This window comes from Artemia franciscana, chromosome 17 (genome assembly GCF_032884065.1).
Source record: "Artemia franciscana chromosome 17, ASM3288406v1, whole genome shotgun sequence".
Lineage (NCBI taxonomy): Eukaryota > Metazoa > Arthropoda > Branchiopoda > Anostraca > Artemiidae > Artemia > Artemia franciscana.
This window is the reverse complement of record NC_088879.1, coordinates 11,069,849-11,090,117: the sequence shown is the minus strand read 5'-3', so window position 1 is coordinate 11,090,117 and position 20,269 is coordinate 11,069,849. Positions and strand designations below refer to the sequence as shown.

General features: G+C 34.4%; 1 protein-coding gene across 2 annotated transcripts in view; it reads right to left on the bottom strand.

The window, feature by feature from the left end:
• LOC136037836 (origin recognition complex subunit 2-like) overlaps window positions 1–19,848 on the bottom strand; it is a 58,280-nt gene extending 38,432 nt beyond the window's left edge. Inside the window, exons 1-3 of one of the 2 annotated variants that reach the window (XM_065720677.1) lie at window positions 19,702–19,848; window positions 15,758–15,968; window positions 660–9,070 (exon numbers count right to left, since the gene is read on the bottom strand). In XM_065720677.1, the coding sequence (XP_065576749.1) occupies window positions 6,318–9,070; window positions 15,758–15,764 (2,760 nt within the window). In that variant the 5' untranslated portion in view covers window positions 15,765–15,968; window positions 19,702–19,848 and the 3' untranslated portion in view covers window positions 660–6,317. Of the gene's footprint in view, window positions 1–659; window positions 9,071–15,757; window positions 15,969–19,701 lie in introns of those variants that run through there. The other variant, XM_065720678.1, reaches the window with a different exon arrangement.
• Window positions 19,849–20,269: the final 421 nt, after the last annotated feature.

The window sequence follows — 20,269 nt, the reverse complement described above, 5'->3', positions numbered from 1 at the left end:
AGTAAGTCGTCCCCAAAGACATAGTTATAAGGTTTTTCGGCTACGCTGAATAAAATGGCTATCTCAGAATTTTGATCCGTTGACTTTGGGAAAATAATTAGCATGGGAGGGGGCCTAGGTGCCCTCCAATTTTTTTGGTCACTTAAAAAGGGCACTAGGACTTTTCATTTCCGTTAGAAGGAGCCCTCTCGCGATATTCTAGGACAACTGGGTCGATACGATCACCCCTGGGGAAAAAAAAAACAAAAAAACAAAAAAACAAACAAACAATAAACACGCATCCGTGATCTGCCTTCTGGCAAAAAATATAAAATTCTACATTTTTGTAGATAGGAGCTTGAAACTTCTACAGTAGGGTTCTCTGATACGCTGAATATGACAGTTGGGATTAAAACGGTCAAAATCCTATATAAGAGAATTAGTTCTCTGCATTTTGCATGGGTTGAGTTTTGCTGGAAGTAATTTTGCAGACTAAATTGTTCGTTGGTACTACTCTATATCTTCAATCTGGTGCTGGTGACGCCTAGGATCATTGGTAAAGCTAACCGTATGCAAGCTAATGTATCCAAAGCCATCTCAATGGGATAAAACGATACCTAATAAGTGCACTGTTATTGATATATTTCTAATAACAAATCGAAAGAAAATCTTGGAAAAAATCCAAGTCTAAATACTATTTTATTTCCATTTATAAAAGATTGTTTAGGCACAAAAATTGGAGCAGTTGAAACGGTAAAAGTTGCATTACAAAAACAAATCTCAAATCCGAGTAATATTTATATCTAGTCCGCATAAAATCACACTCTAATCCAATTACAAGGACCGTTCACAAAGTAAGTTCAAGTATTCATTAAACCCATTTACGACAAGAAAAACCATCATTCGGAAGAAATTTTTTATAAGGTTTTGGTAAAAGAGTAGCCTATAACAAACTTATACGAGTCAAAACTGGTGCCAGAATTCCACCACAAGTAGACACGCCAACCCAAAGAAAGGCCATATTCAGGGGAGTTTCAGGGTCTAACCCCCTTCTCCTCGAAAATTGAGTTCAACCAGTAAAAACGTAACAAAAATACATATAAACAGTTTTATGATGCATTTAAAAATCCCCCCCACCCGAAAAATTCCTGGATACACCCTTGCATCAGAATCAACATTTACGACTTAACCTGCCAAAATTTTGCAAAGCTGCTTTTTGGAGACTAGATTTTAACTTAAAGTATCTATTAGAAGAGAAACTGATTAATTACAACTTGCATAGAAATGACACATTTAATCCAATAGCAATTTAGATCAATTATTAATTTTTGTCTGAAAGTTTGCAGGTTTTCGATGACGTTGACAGACACTACAATGTGGGTAGAACTATTAGTTTTAAACCCTATTTTACTATGTTAAATTTCTAAGGAGTTACCTTTTACTCCTCCCCTGTTTCTTTACTCCTTTGTTCAATGATCGCAATGCTAGTTTTTTACCGGTACTCAATTTCTACTGACCACTTCTATAACAGCAATGCTAATTTTTTTACCGGTACTCGATTTCTACTGACCACTTCTATAACCACAATGCTAATTTTTTACAGGTACTCGATTTTTACTGACCACTCCTATAACCGCAATACTAATTTTTTGCCGGTATTCGATATCTACTGACCACTTCCATAACCGCAATGCTAATTTTTTACCGGTACTCGATTTCTACTGACCACTTCTATAACCGCAATGCTAATTTTTTACCGGTATTCGATTTCTACTGACCACTTCCATAACCGCAATGCTAATTTTTTACCGGTACTCTGATCACTTCTATAACGGTAATGCTAATTTTGTTACCGGTACTCGATTTCCACTGACCACTTCTATTTACATTTAGTCTAAATGGCGCCTCTGTAAATTTCATGCATCTTGACCGTGTTTTGACCTATGTTTCATCTCAAATATTTGACAAAATCAACTTTCTCAAAAAAAAACAATCGACGAAATTTTACTATTTTTCTTTTTTCCCTCCAATTCGGAGGAAATTTTAATAGAATATAGGGAAAAAACTAAAAGGTGATCAGTGATTTTCAGTCATGTGTGTTGTAAAATTTTCCTAGTATTCCCCCTCAATTGCTTAGTATTAGGTATTTGTAGGTTACAGGCTACATCGTTTTGACATTTCAGACCTATGGCAATTCAAACCCATCCATGCTACCACTTTCCACTTTTGTTTTATCCATACTTATGGAAGTATGTATTATTTAGGTCGATATAAGCAAAAATAAATCATTTGATTTGGTATTAAAAACTGTTTTTAAATATACCACTCATTACTGCCCGAAATTCTATTGAGAACCTTTAAAGGAAACCTGAAACTTTTTTTTACTGCCCATTTTAGAGTGTAATTTTCCCATAATCCAGATGGCTCTACAAGGTAATGCAATATAGCGAGGTATACAAGTACTTTATGTCAATATTTCTGATAAATCTTTTTTAAATCTTGGTGGAATAAAAAAAAATTTACTTCTGCAATTATAGAAGTGGTTAGTAGAAATCGAGTACCGGTAAAAAAATTAGCATTGCGAAATGGAGTAGAATTTGTCAGTGGTCAGTGGAAATCGAAAAAACGTGGAGGATAGGAATTGGCTCAAAAACGTGGCATTTTTATTAAAAACTTTCAGAAATAACCGAATGCAAAAAATGTGTCTCTTTGTTCATCGTTTGTGGTTTCATTTTTCAAAATTTGATTTTTCTAGTATAAAGATTGAAATTAATGAAATTTAAAAGGCAGGTGCGTCTAATAGAGCGATAGTTAAGAGATATTTTAATTAAGACCTCTCACAAATATCTTTTAATATGGCTTAAAATTACCTCTACAAACAATCCCCCCTCTGGAATTGCTGGCTAGGTTGATCCAGCACAATAAAGTCATAGTGGCGTGAATATGCATAGTCTTGACTCAAAGAAACGTGAAATTTTCATTAAAACCTCTCATAAATAACCGAATGCAAATGTCTCTTTTTTCACCTTTTGCGTGCTTCGTTTTTCACAAATGCCCCCTCACTACTTTTAACAAAATCCGTGCCGCTATCAACATAGGCTGTATTTTGGCTTTGTTTCACTTATAAATTGTCTTGATAAAACTGAAGGAAAGAAAAGATACCCCCACCCAAGATTTTAGAAAAAAACCTTCTTTCTATTATCATTAAAAAAGAACAAATTGAAAAGAACATTTTTCCATATCTTCATTTTAAAACTGAAAAAATTCCCCCTTCCCTCTCCCTTAAGTTTCTTATAGATTGTTGTGGCTGCGGGTAGTGATTGGTTTTCGGGTTTGATAGCTTAATTGTTTATCGTAATATAAACATAGAACAAAACTGATATCACATCAGGTGAAACTTCATTTTTAGTTTACTTACGATAATATCATGTTTGCTAAAAATGAACAAAAATGCAGCTTTGACAATTGACAAAATGTAGGGTGGGGGTAGTCGGTGGGACAATTGAAGGTACTTCCGTATTATATGGTAAACAATCGAGAATCTGGATCGCAAAGATGAGGCAAAATTTTGTTAAAGATTTTGAGGCAAAGATTTTGTTAAAAGTAGTGAGGGGGTATTTGTGAAAAATGAAGCACACAAAAGGTGAAAAAAGAGACATTTGCATTCGGTTCTTTCTGAGGTTTTAATGAAAATTTCACGTTTCTTTGAGTCAAGACTATGCATATTCACGCCACTATGACTTTATTGTTCTCGATCAACCTAGCCAGCAATTCCAGAGGGGAGGATTGTTGGTAGAGGTAATTTTAAGCCATATTAAAAGATATTTGTGAGAGGTCTTAATTAAAATATCTCTTAACTATCGCTCTATTAGACGCACCTGCCTTTTAAATTCCATTAATTTCAATCTTTATACTAGAAAAATCAAATTTTGAAAAATGAAACCACAAACGATGAAAAAAGAGACACATTTCTTGCATTCGGTTATTTCTGAAAGTTTTTAATAAAAATGCCACGTTTTTGAGCCAATTCCTATCCTCCACGTTTTTTCGATTTCCACTGACCACTGACTAATTCTACTCCATTTCGCAATGCTAATTTTTTACCGGTACTTGATTTCTACTGACCACTTCTATAATTGCAATGCTAATTTTTTACCGGTACTCGATTTCTACTGACCACTTCTATAACAGCAATGCTAATTTTTTACCGGTACTCGGTTTCTACTGACCACTCCTATAACCGCAATGCTAATTTTTTACCGGTACTCGATTTCTACTGACCACTTCCATAACAGCAATGCTAATTTTTTACCGGTACTCGATTTCTACTGATCATTTCTATAACGGTTATGCTAATTTTTTTACCGGTACTCCATTTCTACTGACCACTTCTATTAAGAAAGTAATGAAGATCGAATCTGAACACTATCGAAGCGCAAGCAGCAACCTATTATTCAATTTTAAACCAAGGAAAAATATTTCTTGGTTTAAATATACAGATAAATTAATGTAATTAGAAAAATGGCAATAATAATTTTCAGAAACTGTTTCAAGCCGAAAATTACCAGTTACTTCCCTGATTCTCTAGATCTTGTCCCAAAGGAACTCTTTCCCCATTAAGAAATAAATAAGGAGATAGAAGTTTCGTAAATGAAGATAATCACAGGGAAGTTGTGGTTTGGAGTACCGAAATGGAGTACCGGTAAAAAATTAGCATTACCGTTATAGAAGTGGTCAGTAGAAATCGAGTACCGGTAAAAAATTAGCATTTCCGTTATAGAAGTGATCAGTAGAAATCGAGTACTGGTAAAAAATTAGCATTGTGAAATGGAGTACCGGTAAAAAATTAGCATTGCAATTATGGAAGTGGTCAGTGGAAATCGAGTACCGGTAAAAAAAATTAGCATTGCGGTTATAGGAGTGGTCAGTAGAAATCGAGTACCGGTAAAAAACTAGCATTGCGATCACTGAACGAAGGAGTACAGGAACAGGGGAGGAGTAAAAGGTAACTCCTTAGAAATTTAACATAGTAAAATAGGGTTTAAAACTAATAGTGCTACCCACATTGTAGTGTCTGTCAACGTCATTGAAAACCTACAAAATTTCAGACAAAAATTAATAATTGATCTAAATTGCTATTGGATTAAATATGTCATCTTCAGAAACTTTTGATAGTTTATATATAAGTTATATAGTTAATATAAGATGGACTTATTTTCAGATACAGTAAGTCGCAATCTAGGTCTAGAAAAACTGATTGTAATATTCTAAACGTGTAATGAGTTTAAAAGAGTTTATCTTGAGTTAGTATTTTTGGCAATTTTCTGGTCCTTTTCGGGACCCTTTCCAGGAGAGCCATTGCCTTTTTTGTTTTCATAATGAACTGTAGTCTCCTTAGCCCAAGGATCTAAGGATTAACTTTCGAGCTGATCAGGAAAAATACTTTTGGCCCTCTTTCTGGCCCCATTTTTTAGGGGTATTTTCCTCATTTCTTGTATATTAGGTTCCTCTAGGACCAATAACCTTTGAATGCAAGTTTCATACTGATCCACTACAAAAATTTTCTGGTCCATTTCATAGTAACCTATTGTGTCAGAGTTTAAAAATATTTTCAAATTTCCCCTGAGATACTTAAACTTACTCTATGAAAGTTCCTTGAGTCTACTCTAATTAAAACTGCAGTTAGCATGAACATATATCAGATATCGCACGCAAAATAGGCTGTACTGACGGTTGTTTTATGGTTGCGCTATACGAACAAAATCCAGGTCAAAAAGCAGGGAAAATCAATAAAATATCTTTTGCGGTGCAACAGGGGTTCAACAGGAGTTAAAACAATTAGCGCCTTGGCAATGTGGCAATATCCAGAAGGAATCAAAGGTATGCAAAACCAGCTTAATTTTAACTTGCGAAAAGCACGACTTACATTGAAAATTTAAGTTTATTTAGATTCAAGAAATTTTCTAAACAAGTTGATTTTTTTTTCTTTCCCAATTTTCACTGAGTATACAAAATTTAGGGCTAGGTTAGCGAACAAAAGGTACTCAATTAGAGAAACCAGTTTTTTAAACCAAGGCCTACTATGAGCCAAAAGTAAACAAAAAGACACAGAAAGACAGAATTAACTAATATTTTCATTAAGGTTTATAGAATTAACTTTAATATTTTTCTAGTAATATTAAATGGCGTTAGTGGCATGTTATTCCAGAAAACAAAACCAATTTATTGATTTCGCCTGCTGTTTGACCCAAGCCGCTAGATGCGACAATAACAAAACGATTCCGCTAGTTTCTTAACTAAAGTAATTTAGTGATTTGTTTGTTCCACAGAAAAATTGATCAACGTCGATCATTTTCACGTTTCGATTTTATCTTTTGTATTGACGATATGACGTCTGATTGGAACTCTATATATTCATCATCGTTAAATGACGTTAGACCTGGTAAAATTCCTTTGAAAAACGATAGCATTGGATTCTCTTCTTTCACATTTTGCAAACCAACTAACAATGGGGTCGCTACTTGGTCAAAATCCAAGTTATTCAACATGTTGGGAGTATTTAACATCGATATATTTTGCAACTGCGGTATAGGAGTTTGAGCGCTTACTGTTTGCCTTCTATTACTTATTGACTGCACTGTTTTGACTGCACTGTTGCCTTCTAATTTTTCAGAAGTGCTTGACATAAGAGTACTCTGGGACGTTATTGTAGGTACGTTAAAGGTGTCATTTCCTTCCAGGTTGTTATTCATTATGCCGTCATGTTCAACTCTAGCACGCTTTTTAACTGAATCATGAAAAGATAATACTGGATCGCATTTTTTTTGCTTTAACCTGTCAATCAAAGATGAAGACATCGTTTTTTCGAGGGCAATTCTTTTCGACTTTCCATAGGTACTTGACATCAATGTATTTTGTGACACTTTTTCAGGTCTTTTAGAAATATCTTCTACAACCCATTTGTGTGACCTTTTTTTATGCATTCGACAGGCATCTTCTAGAACCTCTTTCTTTGACTTTTTTCCAGGCATTTGGGAAGTATCTTCTACAGCCTCTTTCCTAATTTCAGGAATTTTAGGAGCATCTCCTTCAGGCTCTGTCTTTATTTCATGCACTTTAGAGGCATCTTTTGTACTCTCTTTCTGTGAATTTTTTTTGACCATTTTAGAATCAACTTCAAGAGCGTCTTTATGTGATTTTCTTCCAGTAATTTTACAAGTATTCCCTATAGTTTCTTTCCTTGACTTTTTTTCAGGCGTTTTAGAAGCATCCTCTCCACCTCTTTCTCTAATTTTTTGGGGGGGAATTTTAAAAGCACCTTCTACAGCCTCTTTTTGTGACTTTGTTTCAGGCATTTTGGAAAAAACTTCAAAGGCCCTTTTCTGTTCTCTGTTTTCAGGGATTTTAGAAATATCGTTCGCAATCTTTTTCTGTGAGTTTTTTCCAGGCGTTTTTAAGGTATTATCTACAGCCACTTTCTTATGATCCTTACCATATAACTTCTTATTGTACAAAAGAGACTTTTCACTTCTTAGAGATTCCTTAACTGATCCATAAGCAGACAAGACTGAATTCTGTTTTACGGGGTTTAACTTGTCATCCACACCCTTAGAAGGCGTCCCTTTGGTGTCAATATTCTTCCCACTTTTGGAAGCATTGGATACCAATTCAGATATCAAAAAACAATCTTCTAATATTTTGCTGTCATTTGACACGGTACTTGACCCACTTCTAAGACTTTCCGTAGCCGAGTCTTGAATACATAGCAATGATTCTAGCCAGGTATCTAAACACTTTAATTCCTCGAAATTACTTGACATTCTTTCATTTTGAGAGCTCATTCCTACCTCCTCATTGTCACATGGAACAGAACATGACTCATTGTCACATGGAACAGAATATGACTCATTGTCACATGGAACAGAACATGACTCATTGTCATATGGAACAGAATATGATTCAATTCTGGAATTTATTTGACCTGAATTGTGTCGAGATTGCTTTAAATGGTCTTGTCTCACTTCTAGTTCGCAATCTGAAATCCATGACACAGTTTTGTTCATAACCTGGTTTTCCTGCTTTTTACAAAATGTTGAAACAGACCCATTATGTGATCCCGACGCAGATGTTAGGCACGTCTCCTCTGTCTCCCTGTTTTTGTCTGGTATGATAACTGACGCAGTTCCTAAGAAGGCTTTACAAGAATCCCGGAAGGAACGCAAAAGAGACGAGTCTTCCGTTTCCACGTTGTTGTTTTGCGCTGTATCTAATTCAGCGTCTTGGGTTAAAATAAAATCGCCTACTAATAACTGTGGATTGGGTATAATTGTAGATGTCTCTTCCTGAAAGGGAATCTTCTTTTCACCAGCCTTTTTAGTAATTATGATTTGTGATTGCGAGTCAGACTTTTGACAATTACACTTTAGATCCTCACAGTTATTTGATGTGAGAGTTCTTGGAGATTTTTCTACAGAATCATTAATTGACATCACTGACGTGTTTTCTTCCACATTTAGCCTGCTATCTAAAAGCTGAGGCATAGTTTTATCTACTTCAACAGTGTTAGGAACTGACGGCAAAACAGAATGCAGTTGTGGCATCTGTATTGACTCAGTTATGGACTTGTGACAGATATCCTCCCCTTCTACATTCTCATTTGGAAGGATACTTGACACATCGCTCTGACACTTTGTAACAGAGTCAGCGACCGATATTAATGGTATGTCTTTTGTCTTGTTTAGGCTACTATTCAAAAGAAGAGGCTCTCTTTCCTCTTTGTTACTAGTTTCTGATGTATAGAATGCATTTGGTGAGCCCAATTGAAATATTTGAGAAGTGTCGTCTACTTCACCGATTCTACTTCGTAGTCCTAAAGCTATTTTGCGGAATCCTTTTAATGTTCCAGGAACACTTTTTACTGATTCGCCACAGGGATTTTGTCTACCACGTTTTTGAAAAGCTTCTTGTTTTTTTCTGTGTACATAACACTTTTCGGGTTTTCCCACAGATCCTCTGTTTTTTCTTTGATTATTTTTGCATTTTCTTGGCCGCGCCGCTTGTAAACTGCGTGGTTTATTGGATACACGGTTACCTGCAAATAAGACACATTTTCCAAAAAATGTAAACGGCAGCTCTTATTTTCAATATATATACTAAAAGATGACTGAATTTTTCTTGATCGATGTAGGTTTTATAAAAATTCTGGACATTTAGTAGAAATAGGCCAATCATTAGTTGTCCCAAAGAGCTTCTTCTGACTAATTACTGATTTTTTTTAAAATAATTTGTAAATTGAATGTTCTTAAAGAAAATATGCTTTGATTATGCGCCAAATTTCTGCATATCACCTAGTGGTGTTTTAAATTATGTAATTCTTTTAAAATGAATCTTCATATAACATCCAACGAAACTGATTTCTAAAAACTAATACACGAAAACATGATAAGGGATAAGGTTGAGTAGGGTAGGGGGGGGGTTAATCTTTATAATTGTTCAAGGGTAATTTTAGGACTAGTCTTAAATGAAACGACGGCTATTCTAAATCAAACGTGGTTGACACAAATTTCAAATCAGGTGTTTAATCATGTATCTGAACCCCAAAATCCAAAGATATTTTTTTGGCTAATTGGTCTTAAGTGATCAAATTCGTGCCCTAAGCCAAAAGGTTATGATTACATTTTTCTCACTTAATTTTCAATTCCCAGAAAAGTTATTATTTAACAGGGTTTGGGAGTCAATAATTAAAAATTATTGGTGCACTAGTATCCTAAAAAAATATAGTATGGATCCAATGTTTTCTACGCTCATTTATTATAATCCCAGTTTCTTAAATATTGGTATGGCAATTATTCAAATATTGAATATTGAATATAATTAGCGGATGTGAATATTGAAATATGGTAAACACGGAAATCCAAAAGACCAAAATAAAACACTACACAAAAACACATAACATGAATTTCATAAAAGGGGTTTTATTTCCACGACTGCTGGTATTGAAATGTAAAAACTGTAGAACAGAAATTCAAAATCAAAAGACGGTAAGTATATGTTTGCAAATTATTTTGATTTTTAACGACAATGAGGTTATATTTGAAACATAAATGTCCTAAAACAAAGTATAGATTTTTGTCCATGTTTTCTGCGCTTGCTCAAGACAAGGCTAAGATTAGAATATACGGGTAAAAAAAAACAGAGTAAGCAGTCTAAGTATTTTACAAATGGAGACTAGTCTACGCTAAAGTTGCTATTTAAGGGGTTTTAATGTTATCAATTATAAAAAAGGGTAAAATTACGATTTGGCAGTCTTAAAACAAAACACAGTTTCCAAACGGTTTTTTCTTTCGCCACAGTTTACATTTAGCAATTTTTGAAATTGCTAAAACTTTAGACTATTACAAGCATACAAAATAAATTTAAATTTAGGTGTTGAGTCTGTAGCTGCCCCACCTTTGTGACACACAACACTATTTATGGTCGTTTTGAATTTTAATGTCACTATCTACTTTCATTTGAAAACAGCTTGCTATTTCATCTTAATGAAAGTAAAGAGTCTATGTTAAAAGTTAAAACGAACAGAAAGTATCTTAAATATTAGGGGGCTACCATAACCATGTAGTAATGAATAATACAAATAAATAAGTATAGTAATGGGAAACATTCAAGAAATGTTGAGGGAGATGTTGAATCAAGTGAAAATAAATTATGCGCATGCAGGTTGTCAAAAACGTTTATCTGCATTATCCAAGGTATAGCTGAGTGTAATAGGCTGAAACTTTCCAGACAGGTTGATCAGAATGTTAAACTACTTAAAGGAAATTCAGTGCACCCATATTCTCAAAAGGGCGCATCTGCGATATCTCAGGAGCAATAAAAGTGGTAAAAGCCATTCCCCTAACAGATCAGTCCTTATTTTGTTCCTCACTATAATAACTTGTCGTTTTGAATCTCATTGAATTATTGATAGTTGTTTCTGTTCATTTTCAGTTTGAATCATTTTCTGGGTTTATTTCTCCTCGTCTTTGATTTAATCTAGCTCTTTATCTTTCTTTGAAAAACTTCCCTATTGAAAAAAAGGAATTGTTCGTGAAATAGTGTCGATTGTGATTTTTTGTTTCTCACTAAACAGTTTCCTTGAACATTGGTTTAATAATTTGGGTGAATATGAGCTGTGTTTTGCCCTTTACTAGATTTTGCTACGCCAGTGACCACGATGGAAGACTTAAACCTCCCTTAAATCCTTGTTTTGTCCAACTTTTAAAAAACGTGACAAAAATGAATATAAACAAATTGTTGATACGTTTTTTAAAGTTTTTGTACCCCTCCCCTTAAAAATCCTAGATACGACCCTGCATGATACTACAACGCTAAGAAATTACTACAACACTAGATACTACAACGCTATATACTAAAAAATTAAAAATAAGAAATATTTCAATGGTATATAAGTCATTCTTTAAAACAAAATTATTGATAAATGACATGAATACAAGCATTTGTGTGTTGGTTAACCTTATATTCGTTCCTAATGTATTTTAGAGAGAGATCTGCCTTCTTACATGGGTCCAGCAACGATTAATTATAACAATGAAACAAGTTGCTCGCAGCATCAAATACATCCAACTTTTGTTTGAGGGGGGGGGGTGCATTTCAGAGACAGGCTGCTCTTTTTCATCACTTTTCGCCAAAATCAAAGATTATACGGGTTTACTACTATAATTGATGCTACAAAGTATGCAAGATTCCTTCTCAGGCTAAACAGAGACATCTGTAAAACAGAAGTATAACGGATAAATACTGTCATCTATGTTATTTCGTAGTTGCTTATTTCCAACAATAGTAATATCCATAGTTGCAATATTCCATACCCAATGCAATTTTGATTTTCAAACTGCGCGGTGTTCTTGCATCAATCATCATTCTAAAACTGAAACCACGATGAAGAATAATTGTAAACAAATTGGCTACTAAATTAAATTGAACATAGTAGGAAATAGGAAAATGCAATCTCTGAATCGACCAATCTAAAGCAGCCCCAAATCCGTATTTAATGTTCGAAATACGTATCCCAAAAGAGCAGAATGGATAAAAATGTCGTAAAAACAAAAGGAAAATCATTATGACAAGATTACTTTCCTACATATATAGTTCCTTTCAGGAACTATGTTTAGTTCCTTTTATGGATTCACTCATGGATTTTTCTGTGAATTCACTTTTATGGATTCACAGAAAATAAGTTATTGAGTATAACAAAAGGACAGGTCCTAGATTAGTTGGGGTATCACCAACACAAAATCCTAGAAAAGGAACTTTCATAAATACTAAATTCATCGACAAAGTTTAAACTTTATAAAGACTAAATTTGACGGACATTTTCTGGACTTGAGACAAAAATCGCAAATTTTAGTTTCGACAGTAGGATTAATGGCATTACAGGCTAGGATATACAAAATTTTGGCGAAAACAGCGCCATTATTATTGTGTACGTCCAAATATGAGAGTTGTTGCGTAAATTTCTCATTTTTTTTCCAAGTGTAGGAGCATATACTCAAGCAGGATTGCCTAACAAGGCATTGGTTGCATTACCAAGCTTTGTTGGAAAAGTCAGAGCTTTTACCTTCTAGCTATATATCAGATTTTGGCAGTCCATTAAGGGAGTTGTAAAGTGGTCGACTCAAGAACCGAATCTAAGAATTTGCGCAAGTTCAAAGAGGTTTAGAAACAGCGCAAACACAAAAAGACATAAAACTTTTAGGGCCTGTATTCACTGCCACTCCCAAGGGAATAACAAAGCTAAAAAAAAAAAGCTACAAAACAGAACAAAAATGGTGAACAGAATTATAACACACATTAAAATTTAAACTACGATTGAAGCTTTCACAGACACGTTTTCCAGAAGAAGGATGACAGGTTACCAAAGATTTGGCTTTTTGGCAACCCATTTGGGGCCAAACGAACAAAATGTCGTCCTTGAATGGAGTGGGAAAATGTGATAAGGAAGAATTTAAATGAAATTTAGAGCTTATGTGTAGGGGGGGGGGGGGTAAATAGATAATGTTTGAATAGATTGGGATGCAAGAAGAGCGTGGATAGCTATGTCGGTCTGAAGCAGCTTGGCTCTGCATTAAATTGTTCGTAGGAGTAGTTTGGCATGCGTGATGCACCAATATTTAATGACAATCTCTTATTTGCAGACATACGATTAATGGTTTTCATTATCTTAAAGAGGTGTATAATTATTCCCACCAACTTGATCGGCGTAACCAGTATTGTTATTCAATCTACCCATAAAACAGCTTAATACCACCCATAAACCTGTTTGAAGATTTTTGTTTGCTAATTTTTCATTCCACCATATTCATCTCTCTTTTATTTTTATTTTTTTTTTCTTGTGTGTGTGCGTGTGTGTGTTGAGCAACTCTTTCTGCTAAGTACTGAGCTAGTTGCGACATTATATGTCTGTATTTTAGGATGGGATATAAAGGGGTAAGTTATGAATGTACTACATTTGTTCTATGTTGGTTCTCTATCTATTTTTGATGTTTTTATAATTTTTCCCCTTTCGGATTATACAGGCTTTTGACCAGAATAAAAACATTAAAATTATTAAAAAAACTGAAATATTTTAATATTTTTCATCGAAATGTTTTGAATATAGAGAAAAAAAGGAAAAAAAGCACTGTTTGTCACCTGGAGTCGGGTTTTTCATTCATAACATCATTCCACGTCCATCATCATCTTCACGACGTAAGTTACATCAGCTGGTTCCAATCCGTTCATCTTTTTCCTTGAGCCAGGATAAGTTCATAATTAAAATGTATTTTAACCTTCTCAGAATGTATTATAACATCAGGTTGGTATCACAGGCGATAGCACAGATCCTTTAGCCACCGGTCAGTGAAGATAGTGAGACGGCTTGTCTAGTTCTACCCACAAGGCCACCGTGGTTTGCTACACTATCTCCAATCAAACAGATTTTTGAAAGGTTGACAATTTTTCAAAGAGGAGAGACCGTAAACAGTTCCATTGGTGAAGAACAGAATTTCAAGTCCTGTTATTGACATGTTGTGTTGCCGCACAGCATGACCTTCCCCCACCCTACCGTGTGGCAATTAACGCTAAGTTAGCAATTAATAACAAGAAGAAACTAATCTAAAAAAAATGAGTTTGCCAATAAGATTAAGAGAGGGGCTAGAGAGAGCATTAAGAGAAATATTGTTTGCTTGTCCACGAAAATCTGAGCCATCTATTATAATAGCAGCCACAAGCACATTATTGATATCTCAATGGCTATGGTCGATATTAGTTACTTTTATTCATACAGTATCAGAAATTTGAGCAGGAGGAAATTATCTTTATGAGGTTTGTAACATTTATGTTACATCCAGAAGATTCTCTTTTGTGGCCGTTCTAAACAATTAAGAGAGAGGATTAAGAGGTAAAAAAGAGGGGCAATTTAGGAATAAAATGGGGCCTTTTTAAGCCATGGTATATACTCTTCTGTGCTAGTTTTCTGAGACAGCTAGGACATTTTTGTCCATAGAAGAAATCGGTGTCGGGTTGAATACACGCAATGCTTTGAGTAGCTTGAAGGTCATTGCCCATTTTCATGATTTGGTGAAACAAAAAATTGTCAGGGGGTGAGACCATAAACAGTTCCATTGGTGAAGAAAAGAATTTCAAGTCCTGTTATTGGCAGGTTTTGTTGTCACACAGCGTGAACCTCCGCCATCCCACGGTGTGACAATTGGTGCAAAGTTTGCAATTAACAACAAGAAGAAATTAATCTAAAAAATTGAGTTTGCGAGCAAGATTAAGCCTACAAAGTGAGATTAAGACTAACATTAAAAGAAGATATGGAGCGAATGAGAGAAAGGTGCGCTCATCCGCAAATTTCTAGACATTTTGTTTCATTTTTTCTCCTTACTTATTATTTGAAAACTTGTTTATTCTTTCATGTTAAACTGCTAAAAGTAAATATCTATTCTTTTATTCTTTTGTCTCATAAGACCCATATAATCTTTAAAATATTAACTTTCTGTATAAAAAATAGTTAATTTCAAAAAATGTGTCATGCTAGGGAAGCAATTTCCAGAGCCCCTGGAGGTTGTCTCCATTGTCGGATAAGTACAAAGAAGGTGAGATGATAAGCTATCGACTCATATTTGACTCTTATCAATTTGAACTTTCAACTGAGAAAAATGTCTCCCATTTTTTGATCTGGTAAAACGTTAGTGTTGACTGTTTTCTCCACATGGAAGTGCCATCAAAGAAAACTTTTTTTTCAAGATAATTTCAAAACCGCCCTACTCACCTGTCTGCAGTAATTCATAATTCTTTAAATTATAGCTCTTTTATGCAAGATTATCGATTTACCCATCAGCCAATCATTTCTTTGAATGAGGGAGGGGTCGCAACAACCTGATTTGCAGGTTTTCATTTCAGGGTAAGGATCAGCAGATACGGCCTTTAAAATTCGTTATAAAGACTCGTCGCATCCTTTCTATACGCTCTTGTTCACGTACATACTACGAAAAGTTCCCGTTTTCTTAGGTTGTTACAAGCATTCAGGAACTTTGTTCGTTCGTATCTAGTGAAGAGAGGAGAGGAACAATAAGAGAGGTGAAGGAAGGAGTAGGTAAAATAAACCTAAAAATTACTCTATTTCTTCGTAAATAGAAATAGCTCTCCTTTCCTGAATATCCGGGACAGGTTAAAATTTCCTGATTGTCCCTGTTATTGCGTAAACTATTCAAAAAACTAGGAAACATTTACTTACAAGGCATAACGGGATCTACTTCTCCACCTTCATCACCCTCACTGGCACCCTCGCTGGCTCATACATCAAATTTTCTTCCAAATGTCTTTCTTTGTTTGTTCACTTCTCATACTAATCTCCGCCTTCAGTGCCGCCACCCTTCGAGGCGTTCTTATAGATACATTCGCTTCATTTAATGCTCTGCTAGTGTGATCACTTTTATCCAAAATAGCTTTGAAATAAATATAATTAAATTCCGGGTTGAAATTATGATTTCCAAAAAAGTCGACTCTAATGAACTAAACTACCATATAACTTAACGCCTAAAATTTCATTTTTGAACATAAAAAGCCAACAAAATAGAGCCAACTGATACTCAAATACATCAGCACATTATCTCCACTCTCACAAGATAAATGCTGACACCTATTCATTTTATATTACATATAAAGAAACATATACAATATATACAAAATATGACACAAAAAAACCATTTTCACACTTCAGTCGAGCTGTTATGCTAGAGAGTCATTTAGTAGGTCTATAGCCATTGAGCATTTGTATTCTCAGTTCAGCGTTTAGGGATATTTACAGCGATTCTTTTGTATTTGGCATGACACAATTTACGACTGAATATAACAATTTTTAGTTCAATATTTTCAGCATTTTCTACGATTTTTTTCTGAGAAGAGCGAATGTTTTTAACAAAAAAAGCAACAAAACACATTTAAATAAATAACAGAATCGAGAAAGAAAATAAAATGGAAAGGGTTATTTCTGCTACGAGAAATCAGAGAAAAAAAAAATGATCAAGAAAGAAAAAGAAAAAAAAAATCAAATTCAGGCGTTAAAGCCAAAAACTGAAAGCAATTATTTTCTGGAAAATGCGCCTATTTTTTGAAATCCTCCAAGGGTTTTTAAGTGGAAACTAAGGGTTAAAAGATAAAGGAGACAGAAAAACAATCTGGGCAAACAGCTTCATCAGTTTGGGAAAACAGCTCGAACGACTGTGAAAAAAAATCATCACCTAACATAACTTCATATACTAAAAAAAAAAAAAAAAAAAAAAAAAAAAAAAAAAAAAAAAAAAGAAAAAAAAAAAAAAAAAAAAAAAAGTCTTTAATTCACGCTGCTTGGCCGAAAATCCGAAGAAACGCGCCTAATTTAGCGTGCAGCAAAAGAAAAAAGAATTAAAATTTCAGTAGATTCCAATCAATCGGATATTTATCAGCTCTCATCCACCTGGCTTTTAACAAGAGCGACACTCGTTTGGTCGCGTGCAACGTGCTTCGTACACACTTAGTCTACTTCTGCACACCCCTTCACGCAAACAAAAGACACAATACCACCATGCGGGGCATGTGCCATATTGTGTACGCGATTATTGAAAGTGGACAATACCTCACGAAAAAAGGGATTCATAATCACCAGCTAAATTTTAGAGAAACCTGCTAAATTAGGGAAGGTTTTTAAGTATGTCTTCCCCCCCCCCTTCCCCCAAGAGGGTCTAAAATTACAATAATAAAAGGAATTGGTGTCTCCACTAACCTTTGTGTTTATTTTAGGATTCAATAAAGCAAATTAAATAAAAACGAAGTTTCCAACTGAAAGTAAGGAGCAACATTAAAACTTAAAATGAAAAGAAATTACTCCATATAGGGAAGGGACTGCACCTCCGTAATACTTTGCTCTTTACGCTAAATTTTGACTCTTTGCCACAACTCTGATTTTTAAAGTAATAAACAACTTTAGCACAAAGAGGGAAGAGTTGAGGAGGAGGCAGCCCCTTTCATATACGGAATAATTTCTGCTCGTTTTAAATTTTAATGCTCCTTGCTTTTAGTTGAGGAAATTGTTCTTTTATTCAATTTATTAAAGTTTTTTAAATAACACTGCTATCAAGCGCTGCCGTGGTATTTTTTTAACAGGGGAACTAGCTGCCCTAAGGATCCTAAGACGACCCCCTGGGAAAAAAAGGGAAAAATTAATAAAAACGCATCCGTGATTTTTCTTCGGAGAAAAATGTAAAATTCTGCATTTTTATGGATAAAAGCCGGAAACCTCTACAGTAGAGTTCTCTTATATGCTGAGTTTGAGGGTCTGATTTTTATTGATTCCTTGACTTTAGGGGTGTTTCCCTTCTTTTTCTAAAATCAGGCAAATTTTCTCAGGCTCGTAACTTTCGATGAGTAACACTAAACTTAATGAATTTTAATTTGGAATCAGCATAATAAGCCAATCTTTTGACGTATATAACGATATTAAATTCCGATATTCTAGAATTTCGGTTACTTTTGGGCCGCGTCACTCCTCACTTACAGTTCGTTAAAACGAACTCTTTAACAGCTTATAATACAATTTTTAGCGTATCTCTCGCGCATGTGAAAATAACAGACGCACACCTAAAAACAAGAAAGCGACGATGTTGAGCTATACTGATATTAAGACAAATAAAACAAGCTTTTAACTGAAAGTAAAGAACAACATTAAAACTTTAAAAGAATAGAAATTATACCGTTTATGGGGGGGCTTCCCCTTCTTCATTGCTCGTACATTACGCCAAAATATTTTAATGCTTTAAAAAAACTTTTTATTCCTAATCAACGGCCATTTTGTTTCAGCAGTCGTTTCTAAAAAATTGGAACAAAAAGTCAATCTTTAGCGTAAAGACGAGGAAAAGGCAGCCCTCCTAATATACGAAATATTTTTTTTTCGTTTTAAGTTTTACTCTTGCTTCTTACTTTCAATTGAAGAACCTTGTTTTTCAATTTAATTTTTGATAATTTTCAAATCATTCAGGAAATCCCCCCATGAAAAATTTCCATGAAAGGTTCTACTGGAAAGTTTTTTAGCTGCAAATTTTCGCGTGAAAATTACCCCCCCTCCACCCTTATACATTGTCGTACATTTCTAAATAACAAATACTACATGTAAACAGTGGACAAATTGCATAATTTACAGCCCTTTCCCCGGGCGGCATAGGGAGTCATGTTATTCCCAGAGACGCAGTTATTGAATCTTCTAACTATACCAAACCAAGTGGTTTTATCAAAATTCTGTTTGCATATTTTTAGGGAAAACGGGCGTGAGAGGGGGCTGAGTTTTCATCCAATATTTTTGGTCACTTAAAAAAGGCACTAGAAATGCTAATTTCCGTTTGAATGAGCCCTCCCTCGGGCTTCTTAAACAATCAGTTAGATTCGACTACGCCAGAGAAAAATTAATAAGCAAACACGCATCTGTGACCTTTCTAATAGCAAGAAATATGAAATTCTACATCTTTGTATATAGGGGCTTAAACCTTTATGGTAGGAATCTCTAATATGCTGAATAAGAAGTGTGATTTTTATTAAGATGGATTGACTTTTGGGGGGTTACTTCCCTCGTTTTTTTCCAAAATCAGGCAAATTTTCTCAGGCTTGGAGCTTTTGATGGGTAGCAGTAAATTCAAAAGAATTTTATATATCTGAAATTGGCATAAAAAGTTCATTCTTTTGATGGAATAATTGTTATCAAAATTCATTTTATAGAGTCTCGGTCATTATTGGGCCGAGTCGCATTATACAGTTGGCTATAGCCAACTGTATAATTTGATGAGCTACAACGCCTTGTATATCTGGTATGGAGGAAATGAACCGTCGTAGTATACTAAGGTCTAAAAAAGAAAGAGCAACTAGACTTTTTGATTATACTTTTACGAATAATTTTTTTTCCATCACTTAAAAATTTAAATATTTTTGGCTCTACAAATTTTACAATTCATATCTGCAGTCTTCCCGAGGACGTGGGGCTATTACCTTCTCCCCTGATTAAAATATATATATATATATATATATATATATATATATATATATATATATATATATATATATATATATATATATATATATATATATATATATATATATGTATATATATATATATATATATAACAAAATAGTCAAAATATATCAAAATAGTCTTACTTTTTTTTCTCTCACAATTCTCGAGCTTTGAGTAACCAGAACAGGCACTTCATCATTATCAATAAATCTTAGCTTTAACGACATTTGGATTCAGTTGCAGGCTCAGTGGAAAAGCTATGAGATAAATAATAGGAAGTTCCAAGATACCTAGAAGAAAATAAAAGTTCGAAAACACATTGTAGTATAATCTTTTCAATAACAATTAACAGCTTTCTAGAATAGCGCACGCTCAACGATAGCGTAACGAACTGTAGTAAGGAGCGACCCGGCTCAATAGTAACCGAAACTATAAAAAATGGAATTTTGATACCAATAGTTACATCAAAAGAATCGCATTTTAATGCTGGTTTTAAATATTCAAGCTCTATCAAGATCATTTATACCCATCAAAAGTTACGAGCCTAAGAAAATTTGCCTCATTTTAGAAAATAGGGGGAAACACTCCATACAAGTCATACAATCTTAACGAAAATCACACCATCAGATTCAGCGTATCAGATAGCCTTATTGTAGAAGTTTCAAGCTCCTATCTACAAAAATGTGGAATTTCACATTTTTTGCCAGAAGA